General features: G+C 40.2%; 1 protein-coding gene across 10 annotated transcripts; it reads left to right on the top strand.

Moving 5' to 3' along the window:
* Positions 1–298: 298 nt before the first annotated feature.
* Positions 299–25001, top strand: DAB2 (DAB adaptor protein 2). 10 transcript variants are annotated; one of them, XM_072921731.1, is made up of 16 exons: positions 299–542; positions 3919–4056; positions 12185–12311; positions 13490–13629; positions 14236–14334; positions 14654–14785; positions 16739–16822; positions 17037–17060; positions 17334–17381; positions 17592–17654; positions 18458–19087; positions 19905–20058; positions 20639–21166; positions 21622–21713; positions 22551–22618; positions 23367–25001. In XM_072921731.1, the coding sequence occupies exons 3-15, from the start codon at positions 12218–12220 to the stop codon at positions 22611–22613; spliced, it is 2151 nt and encodes a 716-aa protein (XP_072777832.1). In that variant the 5' UTR covers positions 299–542; positions 3919–4056; positions 12185–12217; the 3' UTR covers positions 22614–22618; positions 23367–25001. The 10 variants fall into 10 exon arrangements, with proteins under 10 accessions (XP_072777832.1, XP_072777833.1, XP_030113498.1 ...); XM_072921732.1 differs by lacking the exon at positions 17037–17060; XM_030257638.4 differs by lacking the exon at positions 3919–4056 and having other exon boundaries at positions 300–542.
* Positions 25002–26391: the final 1390 nt, after the last annotated feature.

Genomic DNA, 26391 nt, shown 5'->3' with positions numbered 1-26391 from the left:
AACCCCAAAAAAACCACAAACTGATAGATGTTTGAATAAAGATGAGTGGGAAGTAAGTACAAAGGTCAGGGCTCGATGTGACCCAGAAACTGAATTGCACTGACCCAATATTTCAGTTCGGCTGGTTACAGATTTGGGGAGACGGAGGATAGAGAGAGCGGTACAATCTGTGGGTGCCACTCCATTCCGTGCCCCCGCAGGGTCCCACCTGCCTCCCCCACGTCCCTCCCCGCCTGTCCCCCGTGGGGCTCCGTTCCCTCCCGGCCCCGCTGCGGCGGCCGGAGAGGCGGCTCGTAAGGGGTTAAACTTGCGAGCACCGACACGTTGAGGGGGAGTAGCCAAGACCAAGCAGCAAAAACATCACAGCGCATTCCTGGGTAGTCGTCAGCTGCCAGCATCTGATTAAAACCATATCGCTCGCTGTGAGTGGCTAACTAATCTGAAGGCGAGAGTGCAACCGAATATTTAACCGGGGCCCCGGTCCCAGCCAGGCTACCGGCTACGGTCATCGGATCATGCACGGAGTGGCACGGATCTAGCCTGTAAGGAGCTTTACGAGCCGGGCTCGGCTCTCGCACGGCCGGGGAGGGGGCGAAGGAGGTGTCACGGGGGGAAGGAGCTTTTTTTTTTACGACCACGCGAGAGTGGGTGCCTGCGGCGGGGCGCGGGGTTCCGCGGTGGGGCGAGCGCCGGCGCGGATGCGGGGCCGCGTGTGCCCGGCCGGGCCGGGGCTCGCTCCGGCCGCTCCCGCAGCCCCGCCGGGAGGAGCCGCGGGCCGCGCCGTGCCGGGAGGCGCCGCGCTGGAGCGGCCCCGTCCCGCGGAGCTCTCCCCGGGCTGCGGGGAACGTGTCCCGGCTGAGGTGGGGTAGAAGCCGCCCGCATCCTGCTCCTGTTCGGGCGGGCGGTCGGGGAAGCATGAGGGTAAAGTAATACAAACGCGCGTATTCGGTTTTGAGTGTGGAGAGGATGGGGTTTAGATCAATAAATAGATTAATTTTATAAATTCTGAATTTCCTATAACCAATTAGTTATAATAAATAGCTAATATGAAAGGATCTCTCTAGTAGTAGAGATAATGAGAACACAGGTTAGGATGCTGCGAAATAGGAGTAGGGTTTTGTTCTTGTTTTGGATGGAGTGTCCTTTCTGGTTTTGATGGAGCACTCCTCTGTCTGCCAGTCAATTTCTGCATGCTACTTCAGTCTGGGGTAAACCAGGATAGCTGTAGATGTTGACGATTTTCTGGAATTAGTCTTCCACTGCGGCAGAGAAACTGCTTTCTCAGGTGATGATATATAATGCCTAATGTCCGTTATATGCTGACACTTAGTGTTGGGATGGTGCCAGTACAGTGAGCCATAAGACAAATGCAGGTGTTGCCAACATAGACAAATCTGTTCAGGTGGACTTCTCTGTAAAGAGGTTTTTTTATTCCTCAAAAATGTTGAGACTGGTTACTCAAGTGCCCTACAAATTCACTGGTAAGGCTGATGATTTTATTATTTTGAGAGTTGGGAATTTTAAAGTTGTCTCCTAATTAAGATATTTTGCCTTAAAAGGGAACATTCAGAAGTCTTTTGTTACTTTCATAAACAAGGCTGCCCAAAAGTAATGAAATCTGAGAGCATGAAGGCACACTGTATGCCAAAGAATGGTCATAGGTATGCTCGAGGAAGGCAGCATCTCTGTAAATAGACAAAATTAAAGACGTAGATTCAATTAGATAAAATTAATTATGAACATATGTGTTCTAGTTTGCTGTGAAGACTTGACAGGCAATGTTAAACTGAAAGGATGTCATTGTGTTTGATAGTGACCTCCTAGGCAATTATAATGCTAGCAGGTTTTTGTGTCAGCTTCCATTAGGACCGTTCTGAAGGTAGGTGAGGCTAGAGACATGAATTGTAATCTAAAGAAAATCTTTCCAGCTGAGTACTAAGGGAGTCACCCAGCACATCTGTTCAACGAATCACTGCAGTTGCATCCAACACAATGTTTCCTGAGGCACAATCAGCTTTTAAAAATTCCCTGGATAGTGTGAGGATGTGGTCACATCTGAAGCAGAAATTTTTATTAATAGTAAGTTTATTTTGGAAGAAGGACAATCAAATGGTAGCAAAGGTAAGGAGGATGAGAGTGCTAAATCAATGTCAGGTGAGTCATCAGAGCAGAGGCTTAACTAGCAAACACCATGATTTGGTGCATAGGAAAGCTCAGAATAAAATCGAGTGAATTTTTGTGAAGGTAAAGGTGATTGTCTTATCTGCTATATGCCTTCTACAATGCTGCGAAGTATCTCTACACAATCTATTTGCTGACTGAGAAGAGCATTACTTGTTTAACTACCTGCAGACTAGTAGCACTGTAAATGTATTTCTTGCTCAAGGCCTCTATTTCTCAAGCAGATAGGAGAAGAAAAATTCACTCTAAGCAGGTGATTATGATGTATGGAAAGGGTCGATTTTTTTCTCTGTGGGAAAGCAAATAAATGCACTTAACGTCAAGGAAGGATGAATCCAGTGTGGATGCTCAAAAATCAAAGTAAAAAAGCCATAGCTTGAGAGATGATATAAAAGTGCACCAATATACTATAGTTGTTGGGTATTGTTGCCAAACCTGCTGATTTTTCTCTCTTATTGATGCTCTCCTTTCCTAGTAAACCTCACAGTTTAAGGAAATTTGTGTGACCAGCTGGGCTAACCCTGAGAATGCTTGTGAAATTTATTTGGCAAGGATAGCAATATATGACCACTACAGAAGCATGAATTTGCCTGTATAAAGCAATAAATTCCATATCTAGAGAAAGCCAGCTTGATCTGGGAACAGGGCTGGTGCAAATTCTGCTTGCTGGCTAGATTCTCTCAAATGTTGAGGAAGCATGAATGTAACTTGTAACATGCAAGGATTTTGGAGAAAAACTTCAGATCTTGCATGAAGACATGATTGTTGGCAGGCATGATTGTTAGTAGAATCAAGATGATACCACTGGGATCAGTGATTGCCAAGAGGTCTTAATGAGTTTCTGCTATGAAACACAAACAGGGATAAGCCACTACTCATTACCTCAGCATGGACTCCACAGAAGTACAGCTTGGGGCTGCGTTAAAGAGTTCAAATCAAATAAGTTGTCTGAGGATTGCAACTGAGGAGAAAAACTTGCATTAGAAACCAAATTCTGAGGCTGTGCTTGGGTTCAAGGGTCTCAGGGTTATAACGAAGCTGGATGAAGCACAGTGTCAGGTCTAGTCAATAAATAAGAGGTACCAGTTTCAACAGGATTATCTTGTTTATTATGCAAGCTGCGCTGTTGAGTGCTGAACTATGCATCTTCTCCCATCCAGGTCTTCTCAGCCCTGGCCATGGAGACATGGACCATTCTAGTCTCCCCTCATCTGAAAGACTATGCCTTGCACATGCTCTGGAGTGCTTGAGGATGAAGTGTCTCAGCTGAAATGCCTGTAGATCTTTGCCTCTAATTACCTGTGTGATTTTAAAAGTTTTTAGTATAGCTTCATAGCTGGTGCATGTCCCCTTAAATCTAAAAGCTCAGACATTACAGTGCCAGTTAAGGACAGGTTATTGGCCTTGGAGCTGAATTTCCTGCCGTTCTGTCAGTTCATGTTGCATCCTTAAGCAATAAGATGAGGATTATCTCTTCAGCAGAAAAAGTAGATCTAAGAGACAAGATAATGGACCTTCACCTTGACAATCAGGAGGTTTCATGACAATGTCAGCTAGGAAGTTATGCCCCCAGCAAAGTCTATTAAAATCCTAATGCTGATGTGCCACACACCCAATAATTTTAGCCCCATGGGTAGAATGCCTATGGATGAAACTTTTCTCTTAGGAGGGGACAAAAGAAGTTGGGAGCACTAAGGATGTCATTTTAATATTGCAACCTGTTTTTCTACCTTACAGATATCTTCTGTGCCTCAGAATATGGTCATTTGTGCTTTGAGGCAAGGGACAAAGGTCACTGTATGAGTAAGGACTAGTTTTCTAGTAGCTTGAATCACATATCTGTCTGCAAACAACGGCTACCACGGTTGATGGAAGGTAAACCCTAGATATGACACTTCTCCTTGTATGGTTTTTAGGGAGGGGGCCATCCCTGTAATATGCTGTCAAGACTACCACAGAAATGGAAAATTAGAGAGACCCTGGTCAAGATTGCTTTATAGTCTGTATTTACGAATAGTAGTGTAAACTTCCTCTAATATGTGTAATTATAATTACTGGTAGGGAAACTTACTGTAGAATAGTCATCTATGAAACTCTATTAGCTGTTCGGTAGGACACCTTTCTGTAAGAACTGTAGTGGAACTCTAAAATTCCTGGTTAATCCTTTCTTACCTCTGGTACAAATCTTTCTGTATCACCTTTTTAGATTCGAGTCTTGTGTAGTTATTCATTGCCTTTCTTGCTGCATATACAAGGGTGGGCTGGGGGCCTTGGCAATAACTAATCTTGAAGGCAAGGGCAACCCTTATATTAAGCAATATGCTTCATAATACTTAACAAGACTGGAACTGCTGTAGAAGAGGCTACAAGTAGGCTCAGCAAGCAGAATTTTTGTCAGTCTTCTCAAAATACATAATGAACATAATTTGCATCTCTGATAAGAGGCAGTATGGAGTGACTCCTGTGGCAGTAACTGCTACAACAATTTGTGTATTGAGAGACACAGTATGTTTAATGATAGGCTTTTGGCTGCTCATGGTATAATCAGGCTGGGTAAGCAAACTGCAGTACTCAACAACATAGCCAGGATTACATGGGTTTAGGCTGTATGAAGGCAAGAATAGTACAGGAAAATCCTGTTTCTCATAGAGAAATTTTTGAACCAGTAGAGGACCCACTTAAGAGTAAGCTGCGCAAAACATATGCATTTTCTCCCAGTCCAGCTTGCATATACCCAAACCGCAAAGAAGCATAACTGTGCCAGCAGCAGACAGTTAACTGTATGCAGCTGACATAACCTATGATAACAGCTTCAATATGTGTCAAGTTCCTGCTCTGAGAAGGAGAGGTGAAAAGCATGGTTATTGGCAAGATTCCTTCACTATACTAACAAGCAAGAAGATCAGAAACAGGCCTTCTAGGCAGGAGGGCTTTAGGAGTACAGTTGGAAATGAAGTGTTTGATTTGTTGTTCAGTTCAAACTCAGTTGTATCTGGGTAAACACTAACTGCTTTGAATAACAGCTTCTTTACTTCTATGTTGTTTGGTATATCCAGTGAGTCTCAACAAGTAATGTTGGTAAAAGGTTGAGCTGTAGGTACTGCAGCCATATTGCTTGAGATTCCTCATCCCATGGGCCGGTGATCCTTCCTAAGCAATATCTGCATCAGACAGCTGAGCTCTGGCTCAGGTGCCACTAATTTGTGAGGCTTCAGAACTGGAAACTGGAGAGTGGTATGGAGGAATGCTCCCTTAGCAGGTTGCAAAATACGCTATGTTTCTTGAAGGCTGATGGGAGAAAGGTCTTGTGGATAATTTAAATTTATAATCTAATTAGTCTCTGCTTCCAAAGTAATAGCTCTCTATCAAGAAAGGTATCCCAGTATGCCTTTTCATTTCTTTCTAAGGGAAGAATTTGGAGTTCAGATGTTGGTATTGCTGGTACTAAAAGTGAAGGATTTCTTAATTCAATAAATTAACGTTTGAGTCAACATAGCTAATGAACAGAGATGGGAAAGGCTACTATCAAGCCTTGTTGCAGCATGCTCTTTTATTCCTGAACAACAAATAATTTAAAGTGGACTAGCTAGATATCTGGGCACTACCTTTGAATACTGAAGTTCCTGGATGAAAAATAGCTCTATCAAACACTATGAAAGTGGTAGTTTCCTTCATCTTGTGATCAAGTCTTCAAAGAAGCAGATAGGATGAGCACATTAAATGCTTTTCACTCATAAATTGGTACCATTACATATGTTCATCAGGTACAGATTATTTAAACTGGTCATTAGTTCTCTTGAGCCCCCTGCTTTAATCTTACTACAAAACATATATTTAATTCCAAGACAAGCAGAAGAAAAAATCAAAATACAGCCACTGTTGTAGCTGGGTTGACAGTAACTAATTATCTTATCAGAAATCATGTGCTTGAAAGTATAGTGGAATGATAAAGTACCAATCCAATTACACCATTTGAAGAGTGTGACTTGTTCAATCTCAGCTGGCTAACTTAGTGATATTCTCTTGGCTGTGATTCAAGTGTGTATGAAACACTTTCAGGAACTTGAATTTCGATGTTCTTGCTAAAAACCAAGAGGTTCAGAGGAGACTGATGTGATGAGAACAGACTGTTCTGTTCAACTGATGAAATAGCAGCTGGCAGGTTGGCTGAACGGTGAGCTCTTTGTGTGGTTTCACAGGCGTGATCCTGCACCAGCAATGGTACATGCCAACATCTGTAGCTGACATGGCTAATTAGTGCACTAAGATCTTTATCTACTTTGTAGCTGGTGCTAGGGAAGGAAGCAGCATGAGGGAGGTATTCCCTGATGTGTCTAATTGTGCACTTCTATCTTACTAAGCAGATAAAGGTTACCCTTCCCTGTTTTTCATTACTGGTTGTATACGATGAAGACAGCTGGACTATGTTCCACATGCTGCAATATGTTAAGTGCTGTTGCAGTTTATTCCCAACTGGAAATAGTGTTGATAGAGGAAGTTGTTGGCATAAGTCTGCCTTTAATACCTCAACAAAGTACCAATCCATCTCTTGGGTAGGAAGACTAAATATGAAACAGGGCTTGAAAAACAAGTTGCACATAAAAAGTTCCCTAAAGTAAAATCCTGTTGTTCTAGAAATACTTAGTCCAAAAGTTAAGCACCTGGTTTAACTAAAATCGCAATAACAAGCACATGATCTCTTGAACACAAATCACATTTCTAGAAATCTACAGCTTAAGCAGAATAGTTCAACAGGATTTTTGAACTGAGCAATGAGTGCATTGCTAATCTAGGCCTTCACCTGAATATTGGGAATGACAATTAGCTGCATTTGCCAGGCAGTGTAGTTTAATATCCTTTTCATCTGTCTCTCTTACAAGACAAACCATGGGGCCTTTGGTTATATTCTGCAGTATAAAAGTAGGTATTCAGTTATCTTTCTGACAAGTAATACTACTCGTGCATTCCAGACATGGCTAAAGCTGGAGGTGAATAGTTCCCAAGCTGTCTATGAACTTTCTTTTACCACTTGTCTTCAAGCAGGTATTAGTCATGTATAAGTGTGAACACATCAGATATAACCTACCTGTAGGTAAGACAATTACGTCTCATGTATATTGTTGCTGGATATGTCAGTTCATAACAGACTAGTTTGATTGTTTTAATAGGGAAAACAGACTAATGTAAATGCTTGCATCAGAACAAGCATCTGGAATGTTCCATCTAAATCATTGTAATCTCCTGTGTCGTGTTACAGAAGGTTTATTCAACTTGAATTCTTTAGACATTGTCAGATGCCAAAACTATGGGTGCTCTAGCAATGAAAGAAAATATTTAAGTTTATATTTTATTTGACTCCTCAGCATGAGTGATCCTGTTTAAAAAGCAAAAGTCTGATTAGTACTTTTATGTTTTTGATGTATTAACGCATGCCTAGAACTTCTCAAGGCTACTACCATTATAGAAGGAATTAAGCAGAAAATATGATAATTAGATGGGGAGTTGTTATATGTAAATGTCAGTCAGCCCTACAGGGGCTCATAAATGCACTACTATACTCCTGATGTGAGCAGAAGGCTGCCAGTCAAGATAATTTACTGATAACAGACTATCTGGCTTTAGAACTTTGATTCTTGCTAGTCACTGTGTGAATTGCTGTTTAGCCTTTAGTCTATTTTCTTAGCTTGAAAACTAAAATCTTGAATTCACTAGCAAAGCCTTCTAACCAGAAGAACCTGACTAACCCTTCAAGAATTGTGGGGGAGGAAACAACCTACCCCATAAGCATGTTCAGCAGTTGAACTATTCCTGTGCTTCCTGTTACTAGTTCATCCTAACTATATTTCACTCAGCAGTAAAAGCTTCTCTGGTCCTCTCCCAGCCTTACAGATTCTAAGTCAGGGTTAATATTTACATGCAATAACTCTTTAATCTGAATCATGGACTTGTAGGGACAAAGAAGGAGCACAGGCTATGAAGAGGACAAAGTATTGGGCTGCTGACCACATGTTTAGCTTATCTGCCTCTGACTTTTTGGGTGTCTCTAACCTCTTCTCAGATAATCTCTCAACTTTGAGGCATTTGTCTTTCCCTTCTGAGGGGAGAAAAGCCTGTCGGAGACGATTCTGTTCTGTCCTTAAGTCTATGACAAACTACAGCCATAATGAAGATTCTCAATTCACTTGTGCACAGAAAGGACAAAAACATAATCATTAAGGGTATCTATCATGTTGCCACCCCGTTGTCAAATAAAAGATATCTGTAAAAGCATCTCTAAGGGAAACTAAATGTTGCTCAACAAAATTGTTCAGCATGTTCTTCCAAGTCTTGCTAAAAAACAGGTATTTCAGGGATGACTTGTCATTAGTGACAGCCCTCCCTGCAGAGAGTTCAGAGAAGACACCAACAGTGCAGTATACCAGAAGTTATAAGACTGACTTTGCTAAGGTAACTGTGTAGAAATGAAGTACAAGTCTTGAATGGAGGGTAGTCTGATTTGAGACAGTAGGTAGCAGGTCATACATCATGGACTGTGTGTTGAGGGTACTTCTCTGAGAAGTCATCAATAGCTATCTGCTCTTCAAAGGACAGTACCTGAAAGAAAGGAGAAATATGCTGCTAGTGGTCTCTTTTCAAGCCCTGTCTGGAGTAAATGAAAAAGTGGGTGAGAAAAATGTGCATGATATGCATATGGTGATACAGGCAGAGTTTGGTGCCCTTCTAAGGTGGCAGCATCTGAAAGTCTGTACTCTTTGTATTTTTGAAACAGTGCACTTAGCACAGCAATGAAGATGGGCCATAAAACTGATTAGTGAGAAATTGAGGTGTGGCGGTACCAATGGACTCATCTACATGGGCAAGATTCAAACTGCTTTAAACTAAGTGCTGACATAGTTGCTAGGGTAATGATCTGTTCTTTACTATGCCAGCATATCTGGAGGCTCAGCTCTCCTTTCACTCTTGCATAAAAGCACATGCATCTCTAACCTTGCCATGCTTGCTGGCTGACTCTTTTGAGATGACCTCAAAATTAAAGTGTAAGAAAACAATTCTAGGCTTGTTGCCTTCCACCTGCAGCTGGAGTAAGGAAATTCTAAGGGGTTGAGTACTGTGAAAGGAAGCCCCCAAGAAACAAATAGAAGATTTTATTAACTTTAAGTTACTTGCATGTTAAACACACCAGCACTTTCCACTAAGATAACACAGATTTAAGTGTGATGAAGACCTTGCCAAGCTTTAGCTTGAATGTAAAGCTCAGAAACCATATTTACTTGTGGCTGAGGCTCTTTTATAGTGAGCAGAATAGATTACTGCTAGCTCAAGCTACATGTTTCCCCCCACCCCAGTAAAATTTTAAGGTGAAGACAGAGACGATTTAGTGCTTAACATGTGGCTTAACTTGGGCATCAAGAAGTAGTTATTTAAAATAGGAGCACATATTAAGGTTGCCTTTGTCTATCATTGTGTTCTTAGTTTCAACAATTCTGTTGTTTTTGAGGTGATCTTCAGACACCAAGTTCTCCAAAAGTATGATAAATGACCATCATATACTGCAAAATCCCACCAGGGAATGCGAGTTCTGCCAGATCTCAGATATGAGAACAGGTCATGTAAAGTAGCCAGACGGCCCTCTCTAACCTAAAATGATCTGGTTCTATAAAATTTAGTCTTCTGACTTCCATACAATGGTGGTGGATGGCAATGATGACCAGGGATGCCTTGAATGCAAAGATGGCAGCTGAAGATACAGACATAGACCATTTTGCAGTTGTCAAATGCAATTTCATTTTTATAGTCTCTTAATTTTACTGCAGTGTGTGATACAAATTGTATAACACAGCTAGGTGTAGCTTTACTAATTAGAGAAAGAAGGATCGCTAACAGTCAGGATTCAGTGACTTGAGACTCTTATTTCTTCTTTCCAGAATGGAGCTAGGCAGAATGTCCTAAAGCTATAACTCAGCTTCTTGAGAACATGTTTTATTTCTCTCTTCCAGGCCTATTCCTTCTATTCTCTCAACGGTAATCTTCCATATAGGAGTGTGTGTTTAACTAATGATCCAACCTTAACTCTCTTTCTTTCATTACTTCTGAAGGACTTGATAAATCTAGGAAGGGGTTCCTTATGTTTATGGTCTATCTCCACCCAAAACTATACTATCAGGCAATCTAGCTTAACTACTCTGAAAGAAGAATTCTTTTGACTTCATTTTATCTGATTAAAATGTGGTTTTCAATAGGCGCAATCTAATTTAGCACTGTTGCAAGTACTCTGCAAAATCCCTGTAGGCGTAATAGTTGTCCCCTTGACCCTTTGTCAGAATGGACACACAAGCCACTCTTTCAATGATAACATTTCTTAAATAACCATGGCTTGCTAAACAAACTCTTCCTCTGACACCTCTTTCTACTCAGAACCACTTGAAACTTTCACAGCAACACCTTTGTTCCCCTGCATCAAACATTCTCTAACTGTGGCCAGATAAGTTGCTTACAGAGAAGAGCAGGTATAGCTGACAGTTTTTTCCCATTTGAGCACCCTTATCTTTGTTGACCAATGCTAAATGCAGTTCACAGGCCATCTGGTAAGAACCTAGGTCTAATTTTGCTTGAATGAGCTAGTTTCTTAAAGGCCTTCTTCCTGGTTAAATGGAATTGGAGGCTTTCAGGGTGAAATTTTGTTAAGATCTAGGAATCTGTGTTCTTCCTGGGTTAAGAGTCAGTTAAGAGTTTATCCATTACTCAGTTAGTGCAAGCTGGTTGAGTTAGTCTAATTAGCAGTAAACTGGGGGAGGTATGGAAGGCCGCAGTGAGAGCAAAACCCTGAAAGTACATTTGAAGTAATGGGTAAAGTATCAGCTACTACTAAGGCAAATGAGGAATTGACTGTAGGACTATGAGCAACTGACTATGAGAATAGCAAAGTTCTAATGCAATGCTTCAGTACTTGGGTCTACATAGAAATCATATCTCAAATGATAGATAAAAGGGAAGGCTTAGTCTGTAGCAGCTTGCCTGGATGTAGGGTGAATTAGAAAGGAACCCAATTATTTAATCACTTAAACAATTTCTTGACTTTATTTGTTATCCTGAAATTCAAGGGACTAACTGCAGCCATTGCAATATCCCAGACAGAGGACTGATAGAATGGTAGCAGATGTGATACCCACTTCTCTCTGGCTTGGTTTAGATCTTCATAACTGCATAAAACTGCTCTGAGTACCTGTGTTCAGTAAGAGTGAATGCTTTGGCCGTGTTGGAATGAAACATGGTGACTGTAAATTATTTTTTAAATTTAGGGTCACATGGCATAGAGGTAAGTCCTAAAATCCATAGTTTCTTGTCAATTTGTAGGGCTTTTGAAAATCTAAAGGTTACTTGATTACTGTTAAGACAAGCATGTGGGGGGTTTGGCTTGAGGTTCTGTTGTGTGTTTACTGTGTGTTTTACAGTCTGTCTGCAGCCTGAGGAAATTTTTTGGTTTTACCTGTTGGATACCTCTAACTTTTGCTGATTATAAAAACATGAACAATGTCTACTGGCATCTTTTGGGTGTTTTGGTGTAATCCTCATAGGTGTTTGGAACAGATCCTAGCAAATGTTTATTGCATTCTCTCCTACACTACTCTAGAGATGGAGTTGGCAGTGCTGAACAAGATTAGACCAAAATACCTGAGGTTCTATAAATAGCTTTAAAGGTAAAAAAAGCTAAAGATTGACAGATTAAAACACGTTGGTGCAAGTACAGCCCATTGATGTAGATCAGTGTGCCCTACTGCTTAGGTTTTACTCAGATGAGGGTTCATCACCTCCTGGCCATGACTTCATGCCCTGTGTAGTCTGACTCTGAGTCCTACTTGCCATATGATAACCCCTTACACTTCCAGGCTTTGTCAGGCATCAGTGTCCAGCGGCACTCAGGTGGACTAACGGCTGTAATAAAAGTAATTTCTTCTTCAAGGTAAAATATTTCTGTCTTCTAACTGTTATTTGGATTTTTAAGTCTACAGTGAACATAACTGGCCGCAGTCCCATCATGTCTACTGAAGCTGAGACTACTGCTACCAACAGCCAGCCTGAACAACAGGCTCCACCAAAGGCACAATCTTCAAAGAAAGAAAAAAAGAAAGGTAAGAAATGCTTACTACATGAACACCTCCTCTATTCTTTGTCCTTAATCTTTTGCATTTGCCTATACTAATATCACCTTCCTACTATTGCTGAAATAACTGAGTTTACCACCTGACCAGAAGAGTAAATATGCCAGAATAGTAAACTTAACCAGGAGATAGGCTTTTAGTTTTAAAAGCTTTTTTCTAGCCTTAAATTCTAAAGCTCTCTGTTCCACTGTTAAGTAAGTTGTTTGCTGAGATGTACAAGTAAGCAAGAGCCCAGAGAAGAGAGATCTTCCGGAAAAGGTGACCAGACCCTGGACCATCATGGTAGCTGTTGTCTGAACTTTAACCTGACTCCTCCCCACCCTCCAGAAAGGAGGTTTGTGCTGAATACAAATTCTAGTCCAGGGAAGCTTGAAAATTCATTCCATGAGAATGATTGTATATCAGATAATAGATTTTTTGAGAGATTAGGTCATGTAAATATAATTACTTCATATAAAAATACATACCTAGGTACATACTTGAGCAATGTTGAGCATGCAGAGAAGAAACCAACAAGTTTCTAGTAGAAGGAACAGCAAAAATAACAAATTAGCTAAAATCCCAAATGCTTAGAAGGATGGAAGTAGAATCATTGTAGAAATGATGGTGCTAATATAAGGTTCTAGTATGGGAACTGGGAGATTATTTTTGCACAGCAAGAAGAGATATGCCTACATCAGAACACAGGGATAACACCTAAATGCCTTACTGAACACCCTGTATGCCAGGGAAGTATCATTTCTGCATGGTGTTTTTTCTTAGCAGCTATATCTACTTGACTGTTTCTTATCCACATTTTAGTCTTTTATGTGGTGAACAATTGTTCTGAAGCCCCCAGACATTAAGCACTGGGCTCCATTCTTTGAACTGAGGCCACATTCTGCAAGAGTACTGTGACCTTAAAGGAGTACCTGTCCTGCAGTGGGTTGTACAGCTGTCTAACATAGGTTAACAAAGATGGTGTATATTTTTTTTAAAGATCACAAATCTCAACATAGCCATTTCTGTCATTAAAAAAAAACCAAAAAACAACCAACCAAAAAAAAAAACCACCACAAACAACATCAACAAAAAAATATCAACTCACCCAAATGTAAAAATAACCTCAAAAAACAAACAGACCCACCAAACTTTTTCTCTGTCTCCAGGGCCAGAAAAAACAGATGATTCTCTCTTGGCTAGATTCAAAGGTGATGGTGTAAAATACAAAGCTAAACTGATTGGCATAGATGATGTTCCTGAGGCAAGAGGAGACAAAATGAGTCAGGATTCAATGATGAAACTGAAGGTAAGGGCTTGATCTGTCACATAAGGAACAACCTCTGGTTACTCTTCAAAAAGCAGATCAAATAGTCACTTTGGCAAAACTTCAAATACAGCTTGGTAATGTAGCTACTAACAGCACCATCTAGATGGATGTTGCTTCCTGTACTGTAACCTCTGGCTCAAAAGACATTTCTCTAAAAGTCTGGGAACATTCCTTTTGACCTGTATGTATCCAGTATGAATGATGGCAGTATGAATTTCATCACAAATGATGAGCTTGGGTTTTGGAGGGGAAGGGGGGATTGCCGTGAAATTTAACACTGACCTCAAAGCACAAGTTGGCATCTTGTGTCAATGGTGACACTGAGAGATACATAGAAATTAAAAAATAAGTCCCTGCATCAATAGAGACCATTACTTCTGTAGTTCAGAACACTCGCATACCTTCAATCAGTGGAAAAGCAGGTAAAGATGCTGCTACTGCAGCAATTTTGTGGACTAAAATTTACAGAGGAAACCATCTAGATCCATGGTATCAATTTAAACCTGATCAGACATGTTACAAAGAACAAGTTAAAGCTCAATCAAGCAGAAGTCTCATCAATACTTTGGCATTCATTCTCTTTAGGGAATGGCAGCAGCAGCCCGTTCCCAGGGTCAACACAAACAGAAGATCTGGGTAAACATCTCCCTCTCTGGTATCAAGATAATAGATGAAAAAACTGGGGTAAGATAAAACTTATTTTCTTAATGTGATTCCTTAAGCTAGTGAGGCACCTGGAAGTTAGACCAATATGAGCTGGATTCTTACTTGGGCACTATATTTCACTTCCACATATAAAAACTGGCTTGTGAAATGTTTGTAATGCTGAAGAGTCCTGTCAGAAATACAGCTGAATCCTACTGTGATTAATCAAAGGCTGATAAATCTGAGGTTCGGGCTGAAGATTTTTAACAGTCTCAGTCATTCTAACTACAGAAAATAGCAGCTAATATATGTCTAGAAATTTACACCAATAGATTTTTTTTTTCCCCCTCAATTCCAGGTCATAGAACACGAGCATCCAGTAAACAAAATCTCCTTTATTGCTCGGGATGTAACAGACAATCGTGCCTTTGGCTATATATGTGGAGGAGAAGGCCAGCACCAATTTTTTGCCATAAAAACAGCCCAACAGGTACTAATCAAATGCTCTTTCACATGCTATGGATGATGCTCTTGTGTAAAAATTTAACTTGTGATAAGGGTCTAGTGTTTTGCTGGTAACCCTACAAAATTCCATTGGAAAATACCAGCATGCATGGATAGATTTTACTGAAAGAAAGCGAATAGGAATTGACTGTCACCATTGGATTCTGTCTTGTACAGTTTCTTTGTAGTCCAGAATAAAATCACTCAAGTAGTCTTGGTTACTATGATTAGCAATGCTTAACCTGTCTATGAAAGTCATTAGTGAGAGAACAGAGCCATTAGCAGAGGCTTCCCACTGTGAAAGTACTACTTCTTAAGTAAAATAGCCAGAGCTTCGTTCTGAATTAATAGAAATATAGAACTCCATTACTCTAGTTCACATGATGCTTTGCCTCATGCAAAGCAGCACTTACTCAGTTGCAACAATGATTCTGGGCCTTGTAAAGTGGTCCTCCTAGGACCCCCTAACCCTAACTTGTTGAGAGGGATTCTGATCCTTCTGTGGTAAATTCCTCACAAGCAGAAATCCTGTGTTCAAGGTTAGTCTCTCTGAGGGGAATCTCAATACTGGATAATGGGAAAAGCTACTTAAAATACCACTAAGGATTATGCAGCTTCATAAACTACCTGAAGTTATGTATTTTTTATTTATCAGCTTGTCTTTGTAATGATTTTATAATAGTCACCATAATGACTTGATGAACCTAGACTTCAAAGCTAGAAATGTATTAGTCATTTCTGCCTGCCCTCCTGGAGAACCTGTTGGCAGCTTTGGACCCATTACAGGTCCTGCACTGAGGAGCAACTTGTTGGAGCATGTTACTACTTCAGTAACAACTATAAGGCCTTCCTTTAAATCTTTTTTATTAGTTTGTCAGCATTCTGACCAATAATTGTATTGATTTCAGGGGAATTGTAGGTTAAGCACACAAACCTTTTGTATGTACTCTGGAGTCTACTCCTTCATTTCACCACGGGGTGCTGCTTGCCAGCCTCTGAGCTCACCCAACCCCATAGACAGCTCTTGAGTTGCTGCTGGGTGTTTTTCTCATAAATTTCACTTGCTCAGAAGTAAGGACTTCTGCAGCTGTACTCCTTGTTAAAGCTGATGATTCTTGCTATGGCTCTTCCCACCAGTGCATGTCTAAACCCTTTGATTAGGAGAGGATGGTGCTCAAGTGTAAGCAGTGAGAGCTGTACAAAGGATTCTCTGTTTGTGCCAATGGTAGTGGCTGAAGATGGGGTGGTTTCCTATTCTAGACATGGACAAGCTGCTGTGTGCCTAACACAAGTGTTCCAAAGCAGTGTAGCTGAACTCACCACCATCTCAACAACAACATTCTTGTTAATGGATGTGCAGGGCATGCCATGCTTTTCTAATTATCATTAAACTGTCATCATGTCACAGATCCCATTTAAAGCTGGTCTCTGCTTTACACATTTGAGGTGATGATAATCTTACCTTATGCTTGTCTTGCTCATTTGCTATTTGTATACTGTTTAAAATAAAGGTAGTATTATATAGAGAATCTTTCTCCACATTCAGTGCTATAGCTGAAATAGCAAATAGACAAATGCAAAATGTTTTTCCTCTCAGGAGACTACCAGAAGGCTTGGATAAATTTTGCACTTCTAGGACTTCCCATGCACTTAAGAAGTATTGCTACCAGCTTTTTAGCAAAAACATAGCAGGTTAGCACAAATTCGTGTACAGCCACTTTTGTAGAGTTAACAACAGTTCTACACTGGTTGTGTTCCATTGCCCTTGGATAAAGCAAAATCTTGTATGAAGACAAAACAGGTCTTTAAACTCTTGCTTTTCCTGTTATCTCAACTTAAGTCTTGCACCATTTACAGAAGTTTGGCTTGTTGCACAGATTGCAGCAGTAGAAGTCCAGGTAAAAGTAGTACATGACCTAAAATCTACATTCTTTTCCAGGCCGAGCCTCTGGTTTCTGATCTTAAGGACCTCTTCCAACTAATTTATAATATGAAGAAGAAGGAAGAAGAAGAAAAGAAAAAAGTGAGTAAAAATACAGAAACCGCATGACTCTGCATAAAGCTTGTTTCAATTTCAGTTGACTTTTGAGCTCTTGTAAGACTTGATACTGAGCTCTGCCTAAATCCAGAAACACTGGAAGCTGTTGGCAGTTGTGCCAGCTGTCTGTCCTTGGAAGTGAGAGACTTTTGATATTCTATATGATGTTTAGGTATTAAAAGTCTTCTTTTTTCTTTAGAGTGAAGAAGTAAGTAAGACTGAGGTAGGTCATTTCCACTCAGCCTCTCTTGATTAGGTATGCTGCTGCACCACATCTAACTTTTACTTTCTTTATGCTGCCAGCATTATGAAGGCAATGCCAGATGCCCAATTACATTTAAATGGAAGTGAAAGGGGTCTGTGGAACTAATACTGAGTAGTAATCTCTCTCATGCTTCCCTTCCCCATCACTTGCTTTTTAAAGCCCACAAGTTCCTTGCTTAAGGCAGATCTTGAAATTCCATTTATTTCTGACACTGTTGTCCATCTATTACAGAATGATGGTGAAGAACTGCCTGCTGATCAAGCTGACAAAATGAAACCAGTAGGTTAAATTTCAAAATTTTTTATTGATGCCATTGAAGAGTTCATAACTGACTGTCTGCATATTCAGGAAAGTGTAGGAAATGCAGTCTTTATAGATAGTATTTATTGTGTTTACTGTAGATTTTACAGTAAATTTGCATGATTCTTAATTCTTTTTCTTGTGAGAGCTGTAACAGATACCAATTCTATCAATATTTCTGGTTTCAAGGGAGTTGACCAGATGGACTTGTTTGGGGATATGTCAACACCCCCTGATATGAGCAGTCCCACAGTAAGTAGAGTCTAGCTTACATGCCTTGGCTTTCTCTTTTAAAGCAAATTTAGTCCTAGTAATAAATACTGGTTTTACTGAGACATCTGTCTAGCAATCATCACTGTACTAGTGGGGTAGGGCCATAGAAGTATCCACTTAACCACTAGATGTCATTCTAGTACTTAATTCTACTATCATTCCAGTAGCTCTAGCTCAACTTGGCCTAATTGCACAAAAGAATGCATAAGCCCTATCATAGCTCAGTGACCCCAAAAATCCTATCACTTTAAATCTGGCACTGTAAGCCACCATCATCACCCTGATGCCGTTGGTGCTGTCAATCCAGGCAGTGACCAAGTCTTACCCTTCTCCTGCAGTTTGGTGGAGAATTAGCATGTTACCTTCCACTAGCAAATACCTCTTCAGTGTTATTCTGAAGCTGAGACTGCAACTTGAAGTCATACTAAGGCACTGTGATTTCACTTGTCAAAACTAAGGACTAGAACTCAACCGGGGATCTTTGACTCAAGTGAAAGCCTATGTGTAATTAGTTCCTACTCACTCTACAGTCACCTAGGTTGAATAATAAGCATCTAATACTTAACTATGGGATCTGAAAATGTTTCAGTATTGGATTTCAGAGACCAAATAGCTGTAATTTGACTATAGACAGCAGTGCTTTCCTGTGTGATTTTGAATACTTACTTGTATAATGTTTTGGATACTAGGATCTCTTCTTTTGCAGCTGTTTTCCTTGATCTTTTTCACTATGCAGCAAAATCTATGTGTAACTAACTTCATTTTTCTCTCTGAAAAAATAGGAAGCTAAAGAGATTCTGTTAGTGGATTTTAATTCTGAAATTGAGACCAAACAAACCTTTGCAAAAGAGGATCTCTTCTTGAATGACATCACAGCTTCTCTTCCACAACAAAAGGCACAGACACCCTTCTTGCCTGAGAGTTCTTTCTCTACCAATCTCAGTTTCTTTCCTACACCTAATCCAGACCCTTTCAGTGATGATCCTTTCACACAGCCAGCCCAATCTGCACCATCTTCATTTGATTCTCTAAAATCTGATCAGAAGAAAAGTCCAAGTACCTTGACATCAGGGAGTAATGGTGATCCAAATGGTGATATTGACTACTTTGATAAACAGTTTGACCAGATTTCTAATAGAACTGGCAAACAAGAAGCACTAACATGCCAGTGGCCACTTGAGAGTAAGTCACCTGCAGCAAGAATTTCCAATGTGATACCAGAGAGAGAAAGGAATGGCTTTCCTGAAACCCCAACAAACCTGTTTCTGGAAGGTGCTTCCAAAGGAACATCTCTGCAGAATGGAGTAAAAGTGGATTCTGAAAACAATATCCAACTCATGCCACATGAGCCTATAACAATTAGCCCACCACCACAGAGTACCAAGCCAGGAAGAGGAAGGAGATCTATCAAGGTGAACAGTGTTCAAGTAATTTATGGTGATATGCATGATTTTATTTGGAGAAGCTGGATGAAGGAAGCTTTTCTTTCTTATTACTGTATAACAGGCTACCTAGCTACACAACATGTCTGCTTCTGCCTGCCCTGCTCACATTAACCTCTCTGCAGCCGTAATACCTTCTAATATCTATGAATGAATGTTTCATAGTAGCTATGGTCACTAAATTCTATACTCTCTTCTTTAATGCTGCCATACTCCTGTAAAGGTCTGGTAAGTATGCTGCTATGCATATTAATGCTTGATATAATGCCAGAATCTGTTATGATAGCAGTATAACCTTTTATGATAAGTGTATGCCCATCAGCCTAGGGTCTCATAACAATAAGATACTAGTACTAGCTTACCAAAACCCATGTGGTTTCTTAGTGTTTGCCTATTAGGCAAAGTGTGGCCCTGGATCAGCTTCATTTGTCTTGTACTCAAATTATGTAAAACTCCCAGCCTTGCCACCACTACAGGGGCTTCTGCAGACTAAACAGTAGTTTTTAAAGGGGTAGGGTGCAGAGGGAAGCTCACTTACAACAAATAAATCTGCCGTTTTATGTCCTGTTCTTCTGCTGCTGACTTGTGACTAGTACATGTTTTACCTATTTAATGCTATGTATCTCCCTAGACATGAACCAAAGGGTGATGTTTGAAACTCCTATATTCTAAATGATATATCACAACTCCCTCCTCTGCTTTAAATTAAAAAGGTCTTCTAGCTCGGGACTAGGGGTGGTGTTAGCATGTATTCTGCCATGGCATCTCACTTTTTTTTTCTTTCTAGACTGCATCGGATGACTTGCTCAGCTCAAACTTCTTTGTGCCATCTACAGAGAGCCTTAGCTTGAGCTCAGGGGCACAGGCAGGAGCTTTGCCAGCTAATCCACTGGACCTCTTCAAAAAAAGTTCTACCACGGCATCTCCACTGACTGCTCTAGGTTCGTTTACAAAAGTAAATGTCTTGTTCCACTCCAAGATACCTGCTAACATGAAAACATGGATTCTATTTTTCCTTTACTTCTTATGTAGTGCTATACCCTTTATCCATGTGCTGTTTGCCCTAAACTGTTAAGTTCTGTGGATGCTAAACTCTGCATCCTCAACTGAACCAGGATTAAAGCAGTTAACTTTGTCAGCAGATTCCTGCTTCAGGTACACGAGGCTCAAGTGAGCCAAACACAACTTGTGTGGTCAGGGTAACATTGCTGCACAGTGTCTTGATAATCATTTTAACAGAAGCAACTACATGGCAAATCTACCTGTCACGTCTGTGCTAGAATTGAGAATGTTCCTCCTTCCCTTACAGCAACCTCAATTTCGTACTTGCAGCACTGAAATTTAGCAAAGTAAAAAATTAAACCCTTTCTCCCACTCCCTTTCCCCCAGTTGATTTATAAGTGCAAACCAAGAGATTTTTGCAAACAGTGCATGAAAATCTTTTGCTGGTACAAAATTGATACACTCCTGCTTGTGGTCTTCAGATGACTGAAGTGCTGTGTAACAACAATCTCCCTCCAGGTGGCTTGCCAGTAACTTCATCACCATGGACCCCACAGACAGCTTCCTTCATTCAGGCTACATCAGTCTTTCATGGGTCTATGATGCCTGCTCAGTCTACAGGATTTACTCAACCACTTGCCTTTGGTACTCAAGCAGTGCCAGGCTGGAACCAGTCTTCATCCTTTGGTGCCACACCCACTCAGTCTCCTGGTCTCTGGCCACAGCCAGCACAAGTTACACCCAGTTCTTGGGCACAGCCAACCAGTGCTGTGAATCCCTTTCAGAGCAGCGTGTTCACATCTCCAACACTACCAGCTCAGACAGCCTCAGCACTGCCTTCCATGTCAACAACAGCTAACCCACCTCAGCCGCCTCCCAGAGCTACACTGCAGAAGGAGCTGTCCAAGAAAGAGAGTGATGCATTCATTGCCCTGGATCCACTTGGAGATAAAGAAATGAAGGATGTCAAGGAAATGTTCAAAGACTTCCAGCTGACAAAGCCACCTGCGGTGCCAGCAAGGAGAGGAGAACAGCAAAGCATTTCAGGTGCTTTTGGAGTTCTCAGCAGTTACTGTAGTAGTAAAGTAGGCATTTCTAAAGGTAGTACGGCTCATGATTAAATGGCAGCTAGCAAGCTGTCTGCCAAAATGACTGGTTACATTTTGGAGTTAATGGTTACTGAAATAGAGGGTTGAAGGACTGTCTCAACTAGAAAAATCAAAGAATTAGCAGCAGCAATGGTCGAACACTGACACCTAGTGCCTAAATTATTTGACTAGAACGAGGTAAACCTAAGTCTGTACAACGTTAGAATTTCCATCTGATTTAAGCTTAGTGAGGGACAAGCAGGAGTTAATATTGTGACTCAAAGTCACTCTAAGAAAATTCCATGTAATTTTTCTGTGTTTCTAATTAGATGAGCTGTGGTGCTGCTACAGAAGCAGACCTGAGTGCTTGCTAAATCTGTCAAGTAATTATAGCAGTATGTCTCTCTTTTTTAGAACCACCAAAGCCTGTTCCTCGACAAACTGCATTGCCAGCTGAAGGCCTGTTTGAAAGTCAAGACAAAACAGACCCTTTCAGTGCCTCATCTGTAAGTAGCAAAAAAACCCAACAAAATAAAACAAAAAAAAAAAACTACAAACAAGCACCCTAACACTAAAATGCCCAAATTATGTCACACCACAAAAAAGGCCATCAAAAACCTTTTTTTCTCCCTAATAACTGTGGTGCCTATGAGCACTAGTTATGACTTTAGAGGCCATATAACAAAGACCTTTTGTAACTTTGAGGCTAATATGTAATCTAGCAGAGGGTATCTGTTGCAAGAAGGTTAACAAAGCATTATTCCACTTGGCCTGGCACCACAACCAGTTTCCCATGGTGCAAAGTTCTGTAGTACTGGGACACTCTACAAGAGTATCACATAATATAGTTCAGAAATGATCCCCTTTGGTAATACATAACCCTCTTTAGAGCAGACTGAGCAGTATGGATTGTGAAGCTCTCTAGATGTACAAATGAGATGTTCCATGTTCAGGACTCTGCAGGGGAGAAAGGGGCCTCAGCAGATCACTCAGTTTGGGACAGAGTACTTGAAGCTCTCAGTGAAAATTCTGGACCAGTTCCAGAGTGCAGACTTAAGACTTCTAGCATTTGATTAAAAGATATCTCATCATGATTCCACTGGTTCCAAAGGAGTGTTCAGTAGCAAATTGTTTTCTGCAAAATACCTTGCCTTGGACTAGCATAAAAGCTAACATAGCTTAGAGTCCCCTTCTTTTGTTGAATCAATACAGTAAATGTGTATTTAGCAAGACTTCTGAAGTATTCATTTCAGGTGTTTGAACAGGAAATAGCTCATAGAGCCATGAAGTATAAATCTGGTGAAAACTGGAAATCCCCTAACAGCTTATATCTCTTTTCTTAGAAGGAATCTCAGAATCCACCTTCTGGTCCTTTTGATGATCATTTTGGCAACCCATTTGCATAATTCAGGTAAGTCTTCCACTAATATACCAACCTACTTCATCCTCTGAAATTTGTTAAGGAAAAGATTGGTAAAGAGATATCTAAAAGCTGCAGTAGATTCACACTAATGCTTCCTGAAAAATGGCAAACAGTGCTTGGAAGAACTTCTGCTGGAGTACCTCAATCAGATTTGTACATAGTTGCACTCTGTCTAAGCCTAGCCAGCTTCTTTCTTAAAAATAAAGACTTTATTCTTCCACAGATTTAAATCCCAAGCCCACAATAGGTCTAGATTTCCTTTCCTTGAGGAAAATTAATGACCATATATGTGCTGCAGAACTCAGAGGGGCTGACATTAATATTTTCAGATATCTGTGGGGGAATGTTAGCATAAAGTGCTCTTTATACAGCACACAGCTTTCTGAAGTTTAATCACCTCAACAACAGCAGTTTTGGACTCTGGGTAAATTGGAATAAAACTAGAATAAGGCTATTAGACTCTTGGTCTGATTTTTAATCAAAAACTGCTACAAGTGCTTTTGTTGCTATAAACTAATGTAATTTGAAATTTTATACCGTTGACTGAAGAGCATGATCTACTGATCCAGCAAATCTTCTGCCACAGCATTCAATCTTCCCCTGAAATAGTGTCTAGCTTCTGGCAGAAGACAAATGCTGGTATTTATTGCTTTAGTTTTGTACTCAGTGGCTCTGTTTAAGCAATAAAGCCACAACTCGTAACCATCCTAACACTAATTCCTTTCCATCATTCTAGGCATAACCAGAAAAGGACAAATGGAATAACTGGACCTCTTCTCAACGTGATTTTTCTACATGTTTCACTTTGCTGTCTGCTATTCTTGCTGATATTTCATGATGTCTGCAGTCTAAAAGATATCCAGGTGGATATATTTTGAAGCATGGGCCCTCAAAGAACATGCTGTGAAGATAATTCAGGGCGAAGCAAATGGGGATATTGACTCACGCTGAAAACCCAAATTCAAATTGGTGGATGTTACCTTTACTTTAGTTCTTTGCACTCCCCTACAGAGAGGTTGGTAGCACTGAGTAAATGTGTCTTGTACCATTTCCCTTTACATAGCACTTACTATCCCAAAATAGAGGAACTTAATGTACCTAGGGGAGAGGTGTTGCTTTTACACGAGGGTGTAGAATTAGTAGCTAAAACTCCACACCTTAAACAACTAGGTCAATTGCCCATTATGACAGCAGCAGCCAGTTGTAAAGTTAAGTGGATGCTACTGAGTTCCAGTTGGTAACTGGACAGATAACTTGGTCTATCAGCCACAAAAATGCAACTATGTGTAGAGGAAAATAATCTAATATGGTCTATTTAACTAAAAGGAAAAGTATCGTTCCACCATAAATGTGTCATTAAGGGACTGCGGAGTCTGTAACAGCACTGCTGAAGCCCTGAGTACTAGAGGCCTACACTGTAAGCTGAAAAACTTCTTGCAGAACATTTAGGTAGCAGTGGACACTAACTATTGTCTTGGTGCTAATATGGCAGTTTTCAGGGAGGTAAAACTACTAGGATTACTTTCCTATTAATGTGGCTTGGCACACAAATGAAACAAGCAGTTAGGGTTCTTGCTTATATCTCAGTGAATCCCTGATTTGCTCAGTTTGTTTTGTCACTTAGTGTACTGGGGGATGTTTCCAGCATTCTAGAAAACAAAAGCACCAAAATGGCTTCACTCCATGCCTAGGCTCCTTGTGAACAGATGCACAACCTCTGTGCCATTAATGTGAGGTAGTACTCTATCTCTTGGAAAACTTGCCTTTTCTCAAGAGCCTCTTTACTAACAGGTTTTGGAACCAGGTACAACTGCTTGTGACAGCTACATTCTTGGCCAGTGGTGATGACTGATGTGTTAGAAGTTTTTCTGTTAATGTTAAGTATAAACTTGAAGTATTATTGTTAAATCAAATGCCTAAGACGTTGCTAAACTGGAGAGCTAAGAAAGTCAACTTGAATACCGCCTTAGTATCCAATTCAGCCAGTCATGCAATTAGTCTTGTATACAAACTTCTCTTGCACTTTCTGTAATGCAAAATTTTTTAAAATCAAAAAAAAAAAATCACAAATTTAAGTATTTGTCTCAAACTGGAAATGTAGAAACTTATTGATGTTACACTGTTATATAAAGCTGTAGTATCTGTTACTTAATGGCATTAAAAAGAAGCAACTCTTCATACCAAATGAGCATCAGTGTGGCTGTTAATTCTGTCCTCTGTCAGTGTTGTGGTCTAGTTGACATTAGAAGTTAAAAGCCTGCTGAGAATCATTCTTCACAGGTTCTGTAGCTGTCTGATGGCAAAGTGTCTTTCTGTAACTTCTTGCATAGGACCTATTCAATAAATGCTGTGCCATATTAAAAAATTAAAATCTCAAACTGTCACTAGAACTTTGTCCCTTTGGCTGCACAGCCTGAGCTTGCTGCTGCTAAAGATGCTTTCTTGCTTCTTTCTGCAGGACTGTAGGAGCTGAGTAATTAAATTGCATTGCACTCAGAAGTTTCAATAATTCAGCTTGGATATTCCAGCTTTGCAGGAAATCTAAATTGATACTGGGAAATCTCAGAACATGTTCTTGTGCTCAGAAGAAATTATATAACTCTTTTAACAGAGACAGATTAAAAACAAATCTGTCAGTAAGATGCTGGTATAGACTATTCTGCTTATTTCTAATATTGTTTAGCGGTTAAAAACAACTAATTGCAAGAGATTTGTTATCCATCTTGAAATACAGATCTTAAGGGGTCTTTACGGAGTCACAGTGGAACTTTTTTGGCAGTTTTTTGTTTGGTTTTATGAGGGTTTGGGTGGCTGGGGTTTTTTTTATTTTCATTTTGGATGGGACTTTTTGGTTTTTATTTTTTTGGTTTGGTTTGGGTGTTTTTGCTTTTTATCTTCTTGACTGCATGGCAACATATCATTTAGTACTAAAACTAAAAGGACAATTGTCTGCCTTAATGCCACCATGAAGGAATATGTTTGCCTTATTGAGTTAAGGATTTAAATCACTGCTGTTCAGATTTTGAAATGGCAATCAGGATGTTCATTTGGACTGGGACCTCTTACAAGCTGGCCAAAGATGCTTGTTGGTCTGATAGCTAACTTTGAATAGCTGTTTACTCTGAGTCTCTGTCTTAATGAACCATGAACTGTGATAGCAGTTTTGATGAAACAATACAATATTACAAGTGTCTGTGTCTTGCATTCTTGCCTAACAAATGAATTTTTTGTAACTGGACTCATCAAGCTGGACTGAGGCTGCACCAGATGAAGATTTCTTTAAATAAAATAATCCAAATCAAGGCTTGAGTAGAGGGGAAATTTGCCTGCCTTACTTTACACACTTCCCTCACCCTGCCACAAAATCAGGGAATAGAAAAAAATAAAACTACTTTTATTGATTTTTTTCAATTACCATGGTAATTCGGAAAATCTTTACCTCAGATCATTATTTTAAGATTGTATCCAAATATGTAACTCTTAACAGCTAAACAGAAGGTTATTTATGAGTGACTTGTGACTGTGTCCAACACATGATACTTTAAATCTGGATTACGGCAAACCACTGAAAAGGAATGCTCTTCTAAAGAGCTGGCTTGTGGTTTGGATTTTTGTGACAGAGTGAAGACTAAAAGACTTTTAGTCTCATTCAAATTCTCAAAAAATAATGTGTTGTTCTTTTATATTGGCTGGGGGAGGAGGATTCCAAAGCTGTTATGCACTGAACTTGCTCTTGTAAACAGCTCTGCTTTAGGAATTAT

This window comes from Taeniopygia guttata, chromosome Z (assembly GCF_048771995.1).
Source record: "Taeniopygia guttata chromosome Z, bTaeGut7.mat, whole genome shotgun sequence".
Classification (NCBI taxonomy): domain Eukaryota; kingdom Metazoa; phylum Chordata; class Aves; order Passeriformes; family Estrildidae; genus Taeniopygia; species Taeniopygia guttata.
Note: the sequence above shows the minus strand (reverse complement) of the source record. Positions and strands in the feature narration are given on the sequence as shown.

What these genes read in the sequence shown, in the direction of transcription:
- DAB2 (XM_072921728.1), top strand. An exon ending in AAAGAAAGAAAAAAAGAAAG is followed by an intron (nt 12,312 to 13,489) that starts GTAAGAAATGCT and finishes CTCTGTCTCCAG; the next exon opens with GGCCAGAAAAAACAGATGAT. An exon ending in CCATAAAAACAGCCCAACAG is followed by an intron (nt 14,786 to 16,738) that starts GTACTAATCAAA and finishes ATTCTTTTCCAG; the next exon opens with GCCGAGCCTCTGGTTTCTGA.